The sequence below is a fragment of the Mollisia scopiformis genome (assembly GCF_001500285.1).
Source record: "Mollisia scopiformis unplaced genomic scaffold LY89scaffold_1, whole genome shotgun sequence".
NCBI lineage: Eukaryota > Fungi > Ascomycota > Leotiomycetes > Helotiales > Mollisiaceae > Mollisia > Mollisia scopiformis.
The window spans coordinates 355,331-371,254 of record NW_017263581.1 but is presented as its reverse complement, the minus strand read 5'-3'; the positions used below and the strand labels follow the sequence as shown (position 1 = coordinate 371,254).

Here is a 15,924-nt window from a genome sequence, read left to right as displayed (position 1 = left end):
ATACTTCCTGCAGATAATAACGATGAGGAGACGAATGCCACGGTGGAATACGATCGAGAGGTTGAGCTTCAGGAGTCAGCTGCTGCTACTTCGAAGAATGAGGGTTGTCAAGAGTCGAAATTAACCATTAAGACTCCGAATACGAGGTTTTGAGTACGGAAAAATCTAGTCATGTGGTACCACCCCCAGAACGGCGAAGATGTGTCACCCCACCTGGTGCAGTTTACTACTTGGTACGGTTACACGACATCTTATCCTATCTCGTGTCTGCAGCTTAACGAGAAGCTAACGCCATTCCTGGTATACCAGCAAACACAATGCAACATGCTTAATTTTTCTATATACGAGAGCTCCTTCTCTATAATGCATTTTCCAAACACTCAAACCCTCCCCGACACTCAACAAAACACGATGTTTATTACTTCCTTTGTTCTCCTCGTCGCAGCCGTCACTGTATTCGCGCAGCTTCCAGCAAACTATACAGGAGAGTACTCCTATAGTGGAACCAATCAATCCGCAGACTTCAACCTCGTCATCCAATCCCGCAATACGACACTCAATGGCGCCCTGTTAGGAGCGTGTCATGATGGTGCGGCCTACGAGGGTCTTTGCATCGTCAGTCCAGACTCTAGCATTAACCGCACGGACAACTACGTCCGTTATCAATGGAATACGACCTACTACATCTGTGACAGCTATGTCAATGGCGTCAAGAATGGTAGCTGTCCAGGTTTTAGTTCTGGAAATCCCGATCCTTATCTCAACACCGGGATCGTGACATGGTGGTTGCCTTTCTATGGGGTTAATGACACTCAAGGGAGAGTCAGCGAGGCGATGAACATTGAGATGAATCTTAACAGCAATGTGGCTTTGACGCAGATCGATTTTGAAAGTGGGACACAGGTCGCTTTTGATAAGCAGGGCTTGATGAATATTCTGGAATATTATGATGATACTAAGGAGCCGGGAAGTGAGGTACTTTTCTCCCGTTTTCATCTCTGGGCTGTTTCTCTGTCCTTTTTAGACTTATAATCACGCTTCAGGCACCGTACATGGATGTCGAGTTGATGGATGAGATTATGCTGATTTTGATGGTATTTATAGTATCTGCTCAATGCTAATGGCAGTTCTGCCCCGAAACCCCAATACAGGTGGCATGTCTGCGAGACTTTGTGGACGGGTTATCATTATACGACTCTGACTTGGGTGTTGGGAATACATTCGCCACAGAATCCGACATGTCAAGATGTGAATGTGAAGAGGGTATTTCTCTGAAGCATACCTTGCTGAAAAGACTTGTGAGATGTGGGGGTTGAGAGCTGGGATGGGAGCTCGGGAAGCTGATGCTTGAGTCTAAATTGTATGTGTTGATATTTGAATAAATGCAACTCAAGTTGAGAGCTTTCAATCAAGATGGTATAAGTAGTCTGTGGTTTGAGGAAATCCTTGTATAGTTCGCATTGGCATACCGCAATTGTGTTTGGAGAGGTTGTAATTTCTGACAGCATAATTGTACTGATTTACCATCAAATCTCACGTTCATGGGACATCGCCTCACCTTCCGCCGTCTTGGTCACACAAGCGCTTCAGCAGGCTGTTAACGATTATCATGCAGGTGTTTGAAGAAGTTCGATTTGATTTGTTTCGATATTCGTGCAAGTCGAACTCTGTCTTCCATTCGAGTTGGAGATGCGTAGTGGACTGCATGATAATCAGAGCCCTATCACCGCCAATTCCAGACCTATAATTATTCACAGAGGATACACACAGAATAGATTCTCCGGAACCGTTGAGCCGAGTAAGAGCAGCTTCACTTACTCCTTCGCCAATTGTTTCATTGCTCCATTATTCTTGAAATCCTTTTCGTTCGTCTCGTTTCCCCCTGAGCTTAGCGAGGATGCCAGGAGTGGCCGCTGTCATATGAGTCAAAATAGCATGGTCCCACAAGATGTTGTTGCACGAAAAGCGCTCTGTATGTCGAGTTGTTTAGATAGATCTGAACATTACACACAGTATGAAGTATCGAAAAACTCTTTTACCACCAGGCACGTGAAGTGCGGGGTCAATGTACCCCTCACCTTGGAATATCAAGAATTCGAATGATGGAAAAGCAAGAGATTCCACTAGCAAATACCTCTCTGGGTGACAATGAACGAGTTTCTTTGAATTATTTTTCGTTCATTTGTTACCAGTTGGGGAGGGCGCTCTTTCTCCGGCCTAGAACAGTCTTTTCCCAGAATACAATATAATTTTTTTCTTGGACTTTTGTCAATTGTTAATACTTTGGTGAGATATGGGAGGCTTAACAAAGCTTCTATAACGTAGCTATAATGACATCTTGTACATCTCACGTGATTGGCCGAGCTCTCTGGAGATTTTCAGTCAGAGTCTCTGTGAAACAACACTATGACTGAATACTGAGACTGCCTAGTCTCCAGAGATTTATATTTCCTTATTTCTGAGACATTGCTTCACGAAAGGCGTCTTTCCCGAAAGCTAGTATGACGCACGTAAGTTAAGAAGGCGCTTTCATCCCACTTTAGAGAGAACTTTCATCACTGTCCGGTTCGGACTTGAATTCTGGTACATCACGTACAATAAGAACTAACTTTCGTGTCCTGATATCCAGCATGACTCGAATAGTGATTCAAAATACAAGTATTCTAACCCTCGATGACAAAGACACATTCTACTACCCAGGAGTCATCGACATTCGTGGCGACAAAATCTTCAGCATCGACTCTTGGTCACAGGATACGGTTCTAGACCATTATGACGGACAGACGACAATCATTGATGGTGTAGATAAGCTCGTAATGCCAGGTCTAGTCGACTTGCACTTCCACACTTCGGTTGCCAAGGTCTGTATTCTCATCACCGCGATCTCCTATAAAGACAGCAACACTGACATTCAAAGGGCTATGGTGATGATCTACCTCTGTGGGAGTACCTAGATAGAATCTGGTATCCTTCAATTCGTGCTCTCACACCAGAGACATGCCGAACAGCAGCGCTGCACTCCTACATTACAGCTCTGAAATCTGGAACAACCACAGTGAACGACATGTACCGCCATCTCGACTCGCTTGCCAGTGCTGCATTACAGACTGGCATTCGCGCTGTTATCAGCAACGATATTGCCCTTCCTGAGCACAATCTTGATTCTGTCGCTGACAATGTCCAAGCCTTCCATCGAAACAACAACCTCGGAGACGGTCGCATCAGAGTCTGGCTTGGGCTCGAATGGATGCCTCTATCCGATGCGCCTTTGCTTGCTGAAATTGGACGCATGAAGAAAGAACTAGGAATAGGAGTTCACATCCACCTGTGTGAGAGCAGGACAGAAATCGCAGATAGCATCAAGCGATTCGGCAAGCGGCCTGTAGAGATGGCATACGAAGCTGGAATCCTTGGGCCTGATTGTGTGGCAGCCCACTGCGTTCATCTTTCTGACAACGAAATTCGATTATTGGCTGAGACTGGTACTTCAGTATCACACAACGCAGGTTCGAACGCAAAGCTCGGAAATGGGATTGCCAAAGTTGAGGACATGCTTAAAGAGGGTATCAATATCGGCCTTGGGGTTGATGCGTGCGAATGCCATAACTCGACGGATATGTTTGAGACCATGAAAATCACTTCCTTCATGCAGCGTGTAACCCTTGAAGATGCATCGCTAGGACAGCCGAGTCAGATCTTGAGAATGGCCACCAGCAATGGGGCAAAAGCACTGGGTATCGACGCTGGTATATTGGCGATTGGTAAGAAAGCTGATTTGATCTTGTTGGACCTGAGGAAGGACATGATGTTCACACCGCTGCTCAAAGAGCCTGTGGAGCAACGAAGACGAATGCTTGAGAGTCATCTCGTGTTTGGATGCAACGGGTCAGCAGTGGATACCGTAATTGTGAATGGGAAGATCGTGGTGCAAGGAAGAACGGTCCTTGGGGTGGACGAAGAGCAGATTCGGAAGCATATGGATACTTTGTTCCATGATCTAGTAGCTTCGATGCCGGCAGTGACTAGTGAGCGGAAGAAGAATTCATGAGATTCGTCTGCTCAATCAGTCTTTCAACAAAGCCTATTCCATGTGTACGTGGGACCAAACTCTGATGGGAATAGATTCGGTGAAGAAGACAAGTGTCTTCTGTATGTTTGACGCCTCTTGTAAGTTCAAGATCCAACTAGAACTGCTCAATGGTTGTGACTTTTATAGATCTGATATCGTAGTACTTTCGATTCAGAGCTTCTGATCACAACCCTTTCAATACCGCTCTTTGAGAACCACATATTGACTGGGCAACTTCTTAATATCCTTTGTTAGATGAAACATTGAAGTTGGAGTAAGCTTCTTATTGCTTCGTGTGATTTCTTCTCGCTAGGCGGCTTTAAAAGCCTTCCACGAAGACTCGTCTTGACCTGCCAACTTCAGCAAAATCAACAGCGATAGCGATAGCGAGAAGTTGAGAACTTGCCAACATACTGAGGATTCCATAGTCGCAATCTCCCATGGTCACCAACGAGGTAAGGGTATCTTTACTTTTGTGCAGGCTCGACTTGCGCAAGTATTCTCATGCTAATTATCTCCAGGATGAGGTCAATTCCGTTGAAGCCTCCACGTCTACATTCAACGAGCAATCCATGTCCGTCGAAGTCTTCATGCGAAAAGCACATCAGCTTGCCGACCTAGCTCGCAAAGCGCAAGTTCTTGCGGAATCCTTGACGGCCGCAATGCCAGAAGCTCTTCACACAGGCGAAACCTATTCCCAGACTTCTCTTTCAAGTGCGCTCAAGTCCGTCCAGTCTGCTGTTCCTGCGGTCAATGCCATTCTACGACAAAGCCACAAGTATTGCCAATTCGATAGATTCACGTTATTCCCAAAATTGCCGCCTGAGTTGCGTCTGAAAATCTGGTACAAAAGAGTCTCCTTCGATGTTGAAATTTTCATAGTCCTGACATACTGAACAGGAAAGAAGCTATGCCAGACTCTCGTGTTGTACCTTTATGGCCAAAGAATGACCTGCGGACCGACTTGTCTGAACTCGCAAAAGGCGGCGAATCCCAGGTGCCTAAAATGCTTGTACACTGTCCACCACCGGTGATCCTCCAGGTTTGCCGAGAGTCGAGAATTGAGGCACTGAAGACCTTCAGCTGGAGACCCGATACCACGAGTTTCATCTCCTACCACCGAGCCGATCCTGCAAAAGATATTCTCTATTTCGTAGTTGCGCCCGACTTTCGCGAATTCGGAGACTTCGTACATCTCTTCACACCAGGCGCCTTGGGGAAAATCAAACATCTTGCCTTCGACTCCCATTTTGGATTAAAACACAAACTGCCCGAAGTTGTCATCAAGTTTTTTCCCAACTTAGAGACAATAACAATTGTGATGAAATGTCCCGATCACTCTAGACCCGATCATCCTTTTCCTGAAGAAATACCCGAACCACGCTCTCTTCCGACAGATGTCTCTCTATTCTGTTGGGACGGTCCGGAGAGTATCACAGAATTTGGAAAATCTGCAAAGATGGAGTCATACTACTCCAACAACGGCGGCTATCCTCAAATTGGGTCGATGAGGAAGGCATACAAGCAACATATCATCATGAAAGAGAAAGAGGGAGTTTACTTCGATCCGCCGATTCTGAAATTCTGCCCCGTCATCTCTGGATATGAATGTGAGCAGTGTACAAAAGCTGACGAATTGTACGGTTCCCATTACGATTACGATTCTGAGGATTTTTGAGGGAGGTTCAAGGGGCCACCTTTCCGCCCTGAGAGGGGATACTAAATTAAACTAAGAATGTATCAAGACACTGAATTTGAAACCTCCATTCCTACTAAATGCGCGTCGCTCCTGACGACATCTACAGCCTTCTTATTGTCGGGGTCAATTTAAGTGATCAAATCGAAAATTGTAGTCAGCTCCTCAAAACTAGCCCTACGGTGCTGAACCAGATTTGTCATTCAAACAAGTCTATCAGGCAGCGTACGTGATCTCTCATCATAATGTACCCGTCTCTCTCTCTTATTGATATTCTCATGTCAGAGTTATTATTGGCTCTTCCGTCTCGGTGAACTTTTTCGGCTGCTGCTGCAAGGCTTTCTTCTGGTGATTCACTTCTGGTGGTGGCTGAGCCACAATGTACGCTTATAAAGCAAAAGCTGTCCCCGTCACGATTCTGAAATTGCAAAAGTATACCGGAATTGATCTCTCCCATAATTGTTTCGTCAGACAAGTATCATGCCTCCAGCTATCTTCCCATTTTTGGAGCTCCCTACCGAGATTCGAATCCAAATTTACCAATACTCCTTCGCAATTCGCGAACCAGCCTTCCAGTACCACTATCACGCGCGACACGGCTGTCACCATAATAATCTCAGTAGAAGATCTTTCTATGCTCTTGGATCTGGATCGGACGAAACGGACGTCAAGATTCGAGACTTGACTTACACCAGCTGCCCCAGGAGAACTCGCCTACCTGCGTCGGGCTTTCTTGCCTTGCGCCTAGTCAGCCGCCAAATATACGAGGAAACATACAGCTTCATTAGACTACCGCTGATCAGTCTCAAGACGCATCATTTTGAGGTCAATGAGTTATCGATAGACTCGTTCCTCTCCCAGTTGGAAAAGGCATGGCTTCGTGATCACGTGAAGGAATTGGTCATCGACTTCTATCCTGTCTGCAAACACTCTTCGAATCCAGAACTCTTGAAGCCAAAACGGACTTGTTTCAACGTTTTCGCAAACTTTTTCGATCTCCTTATCCAAACACTGTGGAGAGGAAGTAATGGAACGAAACAGCAGTTGTGTTCAGCAGATCATGGAGCAACTATACAACCATTGGCAGAACTGCTCGCTTCATTTCCATTGCTAGAAGCTTTCAAAGTGAACGTCTTTGATGTGTGTCCTCTGGATTATAGTTTGGCGGTGGCTGGAGATCAAGAGGTCTTGGCGGTCTTACGCAGCCGAGGGGTAAAAGTCGATTTCGAATCAAGCAGTGCCTAGGTGCGGAATGTACATAGTGGTTAGAGAAAATGAAGGCGCTCTAAAACATTTGGCAGAACATCCCTCAGGGCTACAAAATCTTGTGCTGGAAATCTGGATAAGTTCTGTGTCTCTTTGAGTAATCTTCTTCTTCTGCTTCTTCGAAATTACATCGTACATTATTGAGATACAATGTTCTCGTATACTCCCGATATGTATGGAAACCGCTAGTTAACAACCCATACGCCAAATTCGCAGCAAGCAACTTCTAATCATCAACGTGGACCAGGCGCGTAAAGAGGCTTTGGTACGCCGCGTTGATCGCAGCTAGCAAACTTCCAGTATCCTTGATGCTTTAATGTGAGACAATGAGTGATGACCCATCTTGCAGGACTGGGAACAGGAGGCCAATCCTTCCACAGATAATCTTCATGCGTAATATCGAGATTGAGGAAGAAGAATGGAAGCGCTTTGAATTTCGTCATTGAAGTCTGGTAGGGTTAGCGAGAAGAATTTCAAGATGTCGGGATTCTGGACATGCCACAGTACGCTTCCCTTCTTTTCCCCAAAGGTCCTCTATTGGAAGTTTATCTCCATATTTGCTAAGCGCCAGAAGATCCTGGATCTCAGATGAAAGATGGTTGCAAAGTGCTGGAGCAAGTGACTCGATGATGCCGTTGAGATGAGCAGCATCGAATGATGCTTCTTTGCCAGCCAGGCCTTCGAGGTAGCCTTTGAAATCATCTAAACCTGCTTGAAAGGACTCTAAGTTTCATTTATGTCAGCAATGTTCATCCACTGGAAAGAAGACGAGGCGGTATGGAAATGCGTAGTTCTCAGGAAGACTCTTGCTTACTGTGTTGTTCGACATTACCATCGAGTAGGCCTTTCTCTCCAACGGCTTCTTCGATTTCAGGGAAGAATTGTTCTTCCTCACTGGTGTGATGTTCATGAATTGCAGAATGCCAACACAAACTATAACCAATGAAATCCATGCAATCTGAAGGGTGAACATTTGGTCCCTGGATATATATGCTGTTGAGGCCACGGAGGAGGGCGTTGTGAACTACACACATCTCACTAGCCGTCTCCATATAAGGATTCGTATACCCAGTCTATAGCAGTCAGTAAATGTGATACCAGTCTCGCATAAGCTCAAGTAACTGCCACCTTTCTTTCCTTATGCTTCGGTGTTTCAATAAAGGAATATGGAGTATTGGCCCATTTGGCGCCTACTGTGGCCGAATTGCTCATGATGACGCCAAATTGTTAGCAAGTCAATTGCAAAAGGACATGATGTCCAGTAGTAGACATCGTATTTCAACCCTTTTAAGTCTCGACATCTCGGGTTGTCAAAGGAGACTAGGATCCAGTGTAATCGAATTGCTACCGAAATTATTGGTACGGTACCGTTGCTACCGAGATAAGTCGGGCACGTATGGCACATTTGCGGTACAGCACGGCGTGTTGTGATGGGCGGATGTCCGTCTCTAAGCGAGAATAATCACTAATAAGGAACTTTCGGAGATCGTAAGCATCCGAACTACCTAGCGTGTAAATAAGCGAACAGCCCCCCTTAAACCATCGAATCCATATAAGTATTGCCTGCTCAGTTGGTTATTAAGGAAAATACTCAATATCAATCATCTGCTATTACTAATTTCACAATTCATCCTATTCTCTCAATTCATCACCGCCTCTCTCGTACATTATCCCCCCTCTCAATCAGGATGAAAGTCCTCCTCCTAGGCGTTACTGGCAACGTTGGCTCTCGTTTGCTCCCTGCCCTCCTTGCGCATAATCACCAAGTAATCGCTTATGTCCGCTCGCCAACCAAAATCTCCCCTGAAGCCAAATCAAAAATCACTTCCGTTGTCGTCGGTTCTGCGAGCGATAGCGAGGCCATTAAAGCTGCGATCCTCTCCAATAACTGCGATGCTGTTGTCAATGCTGCTGGCTTGCCGGCAACCACAAGTTTCTCTTCTCAGGGTGAGTTTCCAGCCATCTTTACGGCTGTCGTGAAGGCTATTGTGGACGCCGGACGAGAGCGTGGCACTGGGCCTATTAGGTGTTGGCTCATGAGTGGATTTGGCATTCTGGATAGTCCAAAGAAACCGCATATCCTCCTCGATTAGTAAGTTTTTTAGTGTGCAGACGGACATGTAAACTTTCTGGAATCTAACGCGGTTCTCTAGCATGCCTCTCTTCCCTGCTCACAGAGGAAACTATCAGCTCATCAAATCATATGCGGCTGATGACCTCGCTTGGTCGCTCTTCGCTGCATCCCAAATGAATCCTAAATACGACACTGCTCAATTTCCTCCTGCTGCGGATACTTCTGCCGACAATCTCGTGGCCAGAGCTAACGCTCCGCCAGCGTGGACTCAAAAGTTTCGATGGGTGCCGTTGATAGGGAATTATCTGAATGTTATGGTCCAAGGGCAGAGTTATTTTGCCGTGCTCGAAAATTGTGTCGATTTCATAGCTGCTGATTTGGAAAAGGGACACAAAAGCGAATGGATTGGGAAGAGAGTGGGTGTCAAGGAGAAGAGCGCAATTAAATGAAGTAAAGTCTGGCACTAATACTGTAATATATTCTGTTTGTATCATAGATATGAAGTATAATATTTTCACTACCAAAGAGACGGAGATTCTGGCTGTTTATTAAGCATTGTCATTGTGCCCTAAAACTACCCCGCGTTCGAAACCTGGAAACTTACCCCGCGTTCACCCCATGATACCACCCATCTTGAAATTGGACAACATAGATATATTCACACGCATTCATCTATTATTCTTCCCTTTACAAAACCTACGATCCAAGTAAGAGGGTAGATTTCAAGGCAATGGAGATACAGTCACTGAGCGTCAACCTTGAGCCGCACGGATGCACTGAAAGACTGTAAATGGAAGTGCAACAAACTTACAGCAACAATTGCTATGAGACGACGTACAATGAGTTGCCATATTTTATTTCGACTAAAATTATCCTGATAAGTTGTGAAGTTGGCTGAAGTTGGCTGACGTAACCCACAAGGCTAGGATAATTAGATTAGTCATCTAAGTCTAGGCAATCTGTGAGGCACAGCCTCGCTCTTCCTCCCTATGCCTCAAACTTCTCTGTGCTCTCAATGTCCCACCTTGCGCGGCACTTTGTGCATTTCAAAGTCCTCCCTCAAAGAAGCTACCTTTGCTGAGCGCCGTCACCCTGACCGAAGATGAACGACCCCGAGGAAAACGTCATCTCGACTCACGAGATGGCGACTACTACAACTACTCCCTCGAAGCCTCTTTCATGGTCGCGAAATCACCGAACGTCGTGTGACTCGTGCAAGCAAATGAAGGCATGTCCTCCAGCGTGGAATCTGTCGCTAGACTTTCATCCTATCCGCAAATGCTAACCGATTTGCAGATAAAATGCCAAAGAACGGACGATGGAAGTTGCTCGCGATGCATTGCTCGACAACTACCCTGTACTACGACGCCGGTGGAGAGAAAGAGGCGAAGAGTGACCAAGTACTGAAAAGTCTAGTTGCATATATAGTTGGGTGGAGGCTGATTTTGACAAAAGCAAGGGAGAGGCATACTTCAGTGAAATGGAAGACCGAATCAAACGCATGGAGTCTGCTCTAATTACTTCTCGGTTACATGCGACAACAGAGCCAGTAGAATGGAAGGAAGAGGAGAAAGAAGAAGAGAAGAGTTCATCTGAAAGGATTGAAAGCCAGGCGGAGCTGTCCAACCACCTCTCGAACCTAGTTATTGATGCGAGAGGGTCTCCAAACTTCATCGGTATGTGGTGAACCCCCTTAGACATGTCCGCATACTCATCTTGTCCTTTCTTTCTAGGCTTGGCCTCTGGATTTTCAATTTTTGCTCCACGAGGACTTCGTTGGATCTCAGAAAAAGTAGGTGATAAAAATGAGCTAGCTCAGCTCTTTGACAAATTGTCGAACTCTGATTACAGAGACTGGGGTCGCGGCGATGCAGATCTCTGGTACCCCACACCGCGGTCGCAGCACTCACCACTTCCCTCGAAGGATGTTGCTTTACAATATGTTAACTGTAAGTGGGAGGTTGAGATTAATCCAGTGTGATCTAGAGCTTATACTCTGACTAGGCTTCTTCATAACTTTCAATAACTTCTTCCCGATCCTAAATCGGACGGTGTTCAATTCTTACTTCCAACAACAATACTCTGCAAATCCTCCAACAAGCAGCGCGTGGTACGCATTGTTCAATGGAGTATTATGTTTAGGTAGCAGTAGAACAAAACTTCAGCAAGAGGCGCACATAAGAAGGAGCTGCCTCGTCGATTATACATCAGTCGCTCAGGAGACTGGTGTCGAATATTTCCGTAATGCGAGCTCCTGTTTCCACGACTTATTTTTCAAAGAGGCCAATCTAATGGCAATGCAAGCCCTGACCATCATGGCAAGTCCCGGGAATACGTGATAGCCGTGAGTATACTAACACATGATAGCTGTTTATCGCAACCTCGAGCCCTAATCCCCAACCAGCCTACGCTATGACCTCTGCAGTCGGATGTCTAGTAAATACTTTGGGCCTACACCGTAATTCAAGTGGCACCGGCCTTGCTCCCGAGGAGATTGAACAACGACGGAATGTCTTCTGGGTGTTCTATCTATTGGAGAAAGCATGTAGCCATAATCTAGGCCGACCATCTGTCATAAATGATGATGATATTGCCGTTGATTTACCGCCCAAGAAGCCTGGATTAATACAGTCCCCCACTGGAGCGAAAGTTTATGACATTTTTCAGGATCAGGTCAGATTAGCTATCATCGGAAGTCGTATATACACGGAGTTATATTCGGCTAGTGGACAAACCAAGTCAGAAGTGGATCGCATGAAAATTCTTGGCAAACTGGATAATCATCTTCAGCGCTGGCGAGATTCAATACCAATTGATATTCGACCAGAGCATCCAATCGAGTGCTCAGATGAGCAATACGTCTCCGTGGTCATGATACACTTCACATATTTGGACGCTGTAATACTGCTACACCGATGTCCAGGACTTCCAGACTCATCCAGAGATGGCAAACCTGCGGGTATAGCGGACCACGACCCGCGCTCGGTACTGAATCCCAGAATCTATGCCAGCCAGTTGCTATGTCTTGCTGCAGCACGAAGAACAATTCGACTACTGGATACTTTCAGCAGCAACACTATGCATAATCAACATCTGATGTGGTTCGTAATGCTTCTGCTTTTCAAGCTAATCATGCTGACCTGGACCGTAGGTTAGCACTTTATTACCCACTCAGCGCGAGCCTCGTTCTTTTCGCGAATATCCTCTCAAACCCACATGATCAACATGCGACTTCAGACATTGGTTTGATGAATTTGATTATTTCGTTCATCGATCATTCTGTTCAGCCAGGGACCTCGTTCGCCGCTACTCCGACGATAAGTATGTGCAAAGAGCTCTACAGTATCGCCACACGTGTCGTGGCAAGAGTACCCCCACAATCGAGTCGGAGGATGAAGAGGATACCTGAAAGCGATGACCTTGTGCAACCAGATTTCATCTCACCATCTCAGGGATCGGATAGGTCTCTATTCTCCAACTTCAACACACAAACCACGACACCAATAACACACCCCGAGACCGACATACCTTCCACAATATCCAGCGGTCAGCAAATTCTCCAAGAAGACCAAGAAAGCACCACCAGTGGTAAGCACTCTCAGGCATCTACTGGCGACAGCCCCCTCGACTTCGCGCCATTTATCCAAGCCCCACCGAGTCAGTTCGACTACGATCCGACAATATACGATCCGCTACTTTCGCAGACCAGCTTTAATTGGGACATGGACGACATGTGGAGCTTTGCACCTGATCCATGGGCGTCGGAAGATCTGATGGGGTTGCCGACTGATGTCAGCATGAATTATCCTTCTTGACATAGATCTACTGAGGCTGTAGTTGGAGAAAAGCTGGTCTCTTCAGCTGAAGCCTTGTCGATTGAGTCTTCCGAACCAGCTTCGAATGGGAGGGAGTTCTGCATCTCTAGTATTTTACGTTTTGACTGCCACGTCTTGAACAAAAGCGCATAACTCGAAGCTTCCGTTCCTGATTCCGTCGCTGATACGACTCGTTCGCCCCTTGCATCACTAATCCAGTCAAGGGCGGATACCTTGATATGAAGTGAAGACGCGGAGCAGAAGAGCGGAAATATTGCCTCCACGAGATCTAGGACAGCCTTTCCTCCACTTGAGGGAGACTAGACTTCGGGTTCATATAGTAATGAGATACGCCAATGCATCCTCAGCTCTCATCCTAGCCGAGGAGCGACACCGACTCTTGGATACCCAAAGCGGGGGTCCTGACACTTGTGAGAGTCAGATGGTGTGAATTCGCTCAACGTTGGATGAGTCTCGGCATGAATCATTCCACGGATTTAGGAAGATACTGCTGAGGAGTCTTGGATTGAAAAGTCGTGGCTGAGGTGATGCTGCAGTTCACTTATTATGTCGATAAACCCGTTGGAACTCCATGATGTGCTCAATCAGCCAAGCAATCTGTACACGACCGCGTCCTAATCGGGCTACCGCCCCCAAAATGAACATCATATAGCGTTCCAGCATCTACCATATCAGAACAGGCATTCTCGTAGCCATCATAACCAGATTCGCTATCCTCCTCGTCCTCTCCGTCGAAGTATTCAAACAGGTCCCGATCTTCGTACAGGTGACAGTCATGAAATATCCCCTCCGAAATTTCGCCCTTTGCCAATTCCATATCCAAAGCGATGTCTGCAGCATACTTGGGTCGGAGTCTCCACCCTGTGCTACAAACATCCAGGAAGACATTTTCACAACCCCTTAATTCGCGAAACATGCCCAGCAGCTGCTTCGTGAGTTCCGACGGTCTCCTTTGCTCCTTGATATGGATGTGCAAGTTCTTTATCACTTCACACTCGCTGAGAACCTGGATGACGACCTTTGCAGCAGCCAAAAATTCTTCTTCGGCGGTTTCGAATTCACGGATAAGTATGAAATGTTGGAGATTTCTCGTCTCTCGGGCCTTCTTGTGGGAGTAGAATGCTGTTGGAGGCTGCTTGTGAGGACAATATTCTCCAATGTTCTGCATGCCACGATGGTTCAGCTGTTGCCAACGAAGATTTTCTCCGATGATTCGAATCTCAAAACTGTTGACGTTGAAGAGGAGGTCCTGCGATTCGTTCTGGATATATTTCGAGGTACGTGTTGACGTAGTTTGGTTGCGTACTGGGTGCATTTGGCGAGGGATTTGTTCCGGAAGACGGAGAACGTCTGTGTAGATTCTCTCTCGCAGTCCCATTGGAAGTTGCTTCAATGTCTCTGTATCCAGTTAGCTTGCTACCATAAATGGCACTCTAGACATCCTGATTCCGACATGATGAAGCTTTGATGTTGTGTATCTTGGTGTTGAATGCGCAGGTACGGAATTCAGCGACATCAAGATCTCTTCAAGACGTCAACTTGATGAAGGAGCTTGAAATAAGGTGAGGTCTAGATAGATTTGTAGCACCGCGGTTCCCCATCACAGTAACAGAGATACTTCAGTACCCACGAAAAGAATCTGGACAAACTTTCAGAGGCTTTGTTGGGATTTTTCATTTTTGAGTACTATCTCGTTGATTTAAAGACGGGACAAAGACCCGGAGCAACTTCTACTCTCAATTTAGTCCATGTTATCTGCAAGATTCCGTTCCGTCTTTGAAGCCTTTCCACCGCCCCTACTATAAGGAGACATCCCGCAACATACCCTAGCCCGTATACCTTACTTTGAAAAGGGATGCTTTGCGAAGCACAAGAGGGACTCCAAGCTACAGGAACTAGATAGAAAAGCAAGTGCCCGAAAGCTTGCCCAAGAACATCTTTGATCCCAGAAACTTTTACTACACGAACTTTCTGCGCTTTTCCGTGAAAAAAAACTTGTTCTGAAGCACTGCTTCAAAGAGGGTTTGGGTTTATTAGAATTATTGTCAAGTATTGATACAATGAGATAAAATTCTTCTTGCTATTTAATGTACTGTGCGTATGTCAGCTTGCGAGAAATACAGAGGCATGCTACTAGCTTCGACTCGAAAAAATGCACAAGCAGAATATGTACCAAGACTGAAGGCCCATCAATAATTCAGTCCTTCAAAACAACATAACTCCTCTCCTCTTCAACCCAAGTTAAAATAAAATAATCGAGTAGCAAGAAATTAACATATAATCAGGGAAGTAGGGACACTGTATTCCTGCCAATGTACTGTACCTCCGTACAATAAGCCTTACACCCCAATCTTTAAACCACCATCCCTTCGAACGACTCAAATTTTCAAACCCAGCAGGAATTGCAGAAAGTTTTTATCTACTTCTATTCATAACTTTCCACTAAGCAATTTTGGCAAGGAACTATAATCCAGTAAGTACATATCTATACTCAGATGTATATATACACTTACTCATAACGAAGAAAAAAAACTCTATATCTATTTAAATAAAACGTACTGTATACTCATGTCCATCCCACAAATCAGAAGCTCTCTCTCCCACAGCCTCTTACAAAAAAAAAAAAATGAAGAAAACGAGCATCAAATAACATTCACATACCTCCCTTCCCCTCCTTCCCCTCTCCTTCCTCCATCGCTCCTCCGCCTTTCTCTTCTCTTCTCTTTCCCTCTTTCCCTTCCCTCCCACCTCCCTCCTCGCGTTCACCTACCCCTTCTTCCCAAAACTCCCGACTTCCAATATCCAATATCCAATCTCCGAACCCCACGGCCATCGCACCCAATACCCATCACACCGCTTTCCATCGGCCAAACCCCCACCCATCCCCATCTCCACCCCCCATCCCCATCCCCATCTCATCCCGATCGGCCAACCTCAGATCTGGATATATCCCACCCCTCGCACCATCCCCGTGACCACCACA

General features: G+C 46.0%; 9 protein-coding genes across 9 annotated transcripts; 7 read left to right on the top strand and 2 right to left on the bottom strand.

The window, feature by feature from the left end:
• The first annotated feature begins 69 nt into the window (after positions 1 to 69).
• Positions 70 to 1,544, top strand: LY89DRAFT_679118 (uncharacterized protein). The gene is made up of 3 exons (XM_018213808.1): positions 70 to 233; positions 310 to 975; positions 1,105 to 1,544. The coding sequence occupies exons 2-3, from the start codon at positions 364 to 366 to the stop codon at positions 1,273 to 1,275; spliced, it is 783 nt and encodes a 260-aa protein (XP_018078160.1). The 5' UTR covers positions 70 to 233; positions 310 to 363; the 3' UTR covers positions 1,276 to 1,544.
• Positions 1,545 to 2,572: 1,028 nt separating this feature from the next.
• On the top strand, positions 2,573 to 4,049 carry LY89DRAFT_633499 (n-ethylammeline chlorohydrolase; the record flags this gene model as incomplete). Its single annotated transcript, XM_018211346.1, has 2 exons — positions 2,573 to 2,861; positions 2,918 to 4,049. The coding sequence occupies exons 1-2, from the start codon at positions 2,631 to 2,633 to the stop codon at positions 4,046 to 4,048; spliced, it is 1,362 nt and encodes a 453-aa protein (XP_018078159.1). The 5' UTR covers positions 2,573 to 2,630.
• Positions 4,050 to 4,509: 460 nt separating this feature from the next.
• LY89DRAFT_776044 (uncharacterized protein) lies at positions 4,510 to 5,747 on the top strand (the record flags this gene model as incomplete). Its single annotated transcript, XM_018222004.1, has 3 exons — positions 4,510 to 4,524; positions 4,591 to 4,913; positions 4,970 to 5,747. The coding sequence occupies 3 exons, from the start codon at positions 4,510 to 4,512 to the stop codon at positions 5,745 to 5,747; spliced, it is 1,116 nt and encodes a 371-aa protein (XP_018078158.1).
• Positions 5,748 to 6,202: 455 nt separating this feature from the next.
• On the top strand, positions 6,203 to 7,066 carry LY89DRAFT_679117 (uncharacterized protein). Its single transcript, XM_018213807.1, has one exon. The coding sequence runs from the start codon at positions 6,246 to 6,248 to the stop codon at positions 7,008 to 7,010; it is 765 nt and encodes a 254-aa protein (XP_018078157.1). The 5' UTR covers positions 6,203 to 6,245; the 3' UTR covers positions 7,011 to 7,066.
• A 50-nt stretch (positions 7,067 to 7,116) lies between these two features.
• On the bottom strand, positions 7,117 to 8,442 carry LY89DRAFT_604022 (uncharacterized protein). Its single transcript, XM_018210340.1, has 4 exons — positions 8,160 to 8,442; positions 7,846 to 8,104; positions 7,531 to 7,754; positions 7,117 to 7,480 (listed from the first exon to the last, which is right to left on the bottom strand). The coding sequence occupies exons 1-4, from the start codon at positions 8,241 to 8,243 to the stop codon at positions 7,265 to 7,267; spliced, it is 783 nt and encodes a 260-aa protein (XP_018078156.1). The 5' UTR covers positions 8,244 to 8,442; the 3' UTR covers positions 7,117 to 7,264.
• Positions 8,443 to 8,577: 135 nt separating this feature from the next.
• On the top strand, positions 8,578 to 9,627 carry LY89DRAFT_633492 (uncharacterized protein). The gene is made up of 2 exons (XM_018211345.1): positions 8,578 to 9,123; positions 9,185 to 9,627. The coding sequence occupies exons 1-2, from the start codon at positions 8,720 to 8,722 to the stop codon at positions 9,552 to 9,554; spliced, it is 774 nt and encodes a 257-aa protein (XP_018078155.1). The 5' UTR covers positions 8,578 to 8,719; the 3' UTR covers positions 9,555 to 9,627.
• Positions 9,628 to 10,106: 479 nt separating this feature from the next.
• LY89DRAFT_679115 (uncharacterized protein) lies at positions 10,107 to 10,676 on the top strand. The gene is made up of 2 exons (XM_018213806.1): positions 10,107 to 10,333; positions 10,402 to 10,676. The coding sequence occupies exons 1-2, from the start codon at positions 10,208 to 10,210 to the stop codon at positions 10,510 to 10,512; spliced, it is 237 nt and encodes a 78-aa protein (XP_018078154.1). The 5' UTR covers positions 10,107 to 10,207; the 3' UTR covers positions 10,513 to 10,676.
• On the top strand, positions 10,433 to 13,221 carry LY89DRAFT_3279 (uncharacterized protein). The gene is made up of 5 exons (XM_018206762.1): positions 10,433 to 10,781; positions 10,839 to 11,054; positions 11,110 to 11,423; positions 11,473 to 12,206; positions 12,257 to 13,221. The coding sequence occupies exons 1-5, from the start codon at positions 10,586 to 10,588 to the stop codon at positions 12,918 to 12,920; spliced, it is 2,124 nt and encodes a 707-aa protein (XP_018078153.1). The 5' UTR covers positions 10,433 to 10,585; the 3' UTR covers positions 12,921 to 13,221.
• Positions 13,222 to 13,521: 300 nt separating this feature from the next.
• LY89DRAFT_726856 (uncharacterized protein) lies at positions 13,522 to 15,774 on the bottom strand (the record flags this gene model as incomplete). The annotated part of the gene is made up of 2 exons (XM_018219092.1): positions 13,522 to 14,339; positions 15,603 to 15,774. The coding sequence occupies 2 exons, from the start codon at positions 15,772 to 15,774 to the stop codon at positions 13,522 to 13,524; spliced, it is 990 nt and encodes a 329-aa protein (XP_018078152.1).
• Between the last annotated feature and the right edge of the window lie 150 nt (positions 15,775 to 15,924).

What these genes read in the sequence shown, in the direction of transcription:
- LY89DRAFT_679118 (XM_018213808.1), top strand. Translation starts at nt 364, where the DNA reads ATGCATTTTCCAAACACTCAAACCCTCCCCGACACTCAACAAAACACG. An exon ending in CTAAGGAGCCGGGAAGTGAG is followed by an intron (nt 976 to 1,104) that starts GTACTTTTCTCC and finishes TGGTATTTATAG; the next exon opens with TATCTGCTCAATGCTAATGG.
- LY89DRAFT_679117 (XM_018213807.1), top strand. Translation starts at nt 6,246, where the DNA reads ATGCCTCCAGCTATCTTCCCATTTTTGGAGCTCCCTACCGAGATTCGA.
- LY89DRAFT_604022 (XM_018210340.1), bottom strand. Translation starts at nt 8,243, where the DNA reads ATGAGCAATTCGGCCACAGTAGGCGCCAAATGGGCCAATACTCCATAT. An exon ending in TGGTAATGTCGAACAACACA is followed by an intron (nt 7,755 to 7,845) that starts GTAAGCAAGAGT and finishes AATGAAACTTAG; the next exon opens with AGTCCTTTCAAGCAGGTTTA. An exon ending in AAGAAGGGAAGCGTACTGTG is followed by an intron (nt 7,481 to 7,530) that starts GCATGTCCAGAA and finishes TAACCCTACCAG; the next exon opens with ACTTCAATGACGAAATTCAA.
- LY89DRAFT_633492 (XM_018211345.1), top strand. Translation starts at nt 8,720, where the DNA reads ATGAAAGTCCTCCTCCTAGGCGTTACTGGCAACGTTGGCTCTCGTTTG. An exon ending in CCGCATATCCTCCTCGATTA is followed by an intron (nt 9,124 to 9,184) that starts GTAAGTTTTTTA and finishes GCGGTTCTCTAG; the next exon opens with CATGCCTCTCTTCCCTGCTC.
- LY89DRAFT_679115 (XM_018213806.1), top strand. Translation starts at nt 10,208, where the DNA reads ATGAACGACCCCGAGGAAAACGTCATCTCGACTCACGAGATGGCGACT. An exon ending in ACTCGTGCAAGCAAATGAAG is followed by an intron (nt 10,334 to 10,401) that starts GCATGTCCTCCA and finishes ACCGATTTGCAG; the next exon opens with ATAAAATGCCAAAGAACGGA.
- LY89DRAFT_3279 (XM_018206762.1), top strand. Translation starts at nt 10,586, where the DNA reads ATGGAAGACCGAATCAAACGCATGGAGTCTGCTCTAATTACTTCTCGG. An exon ending in AGGGTCTCCAAACTTCATCG is followed by an intron (nt 10,782 to 10,838) that starts GTATGTGGTGAA and finishes CTTTCTTTCTAG; the next exon opens with GCTTGGCCTCTGGATTTTCA. An exon ending in CATAATCAACATCTGATGTG is followed by an intron (nt 12,207 to 12,256) that starts GTTCGTAATGCT and finishes CCTGGACCGTAG; the next exon opens with GTTAGCACTTTATTACCCAC.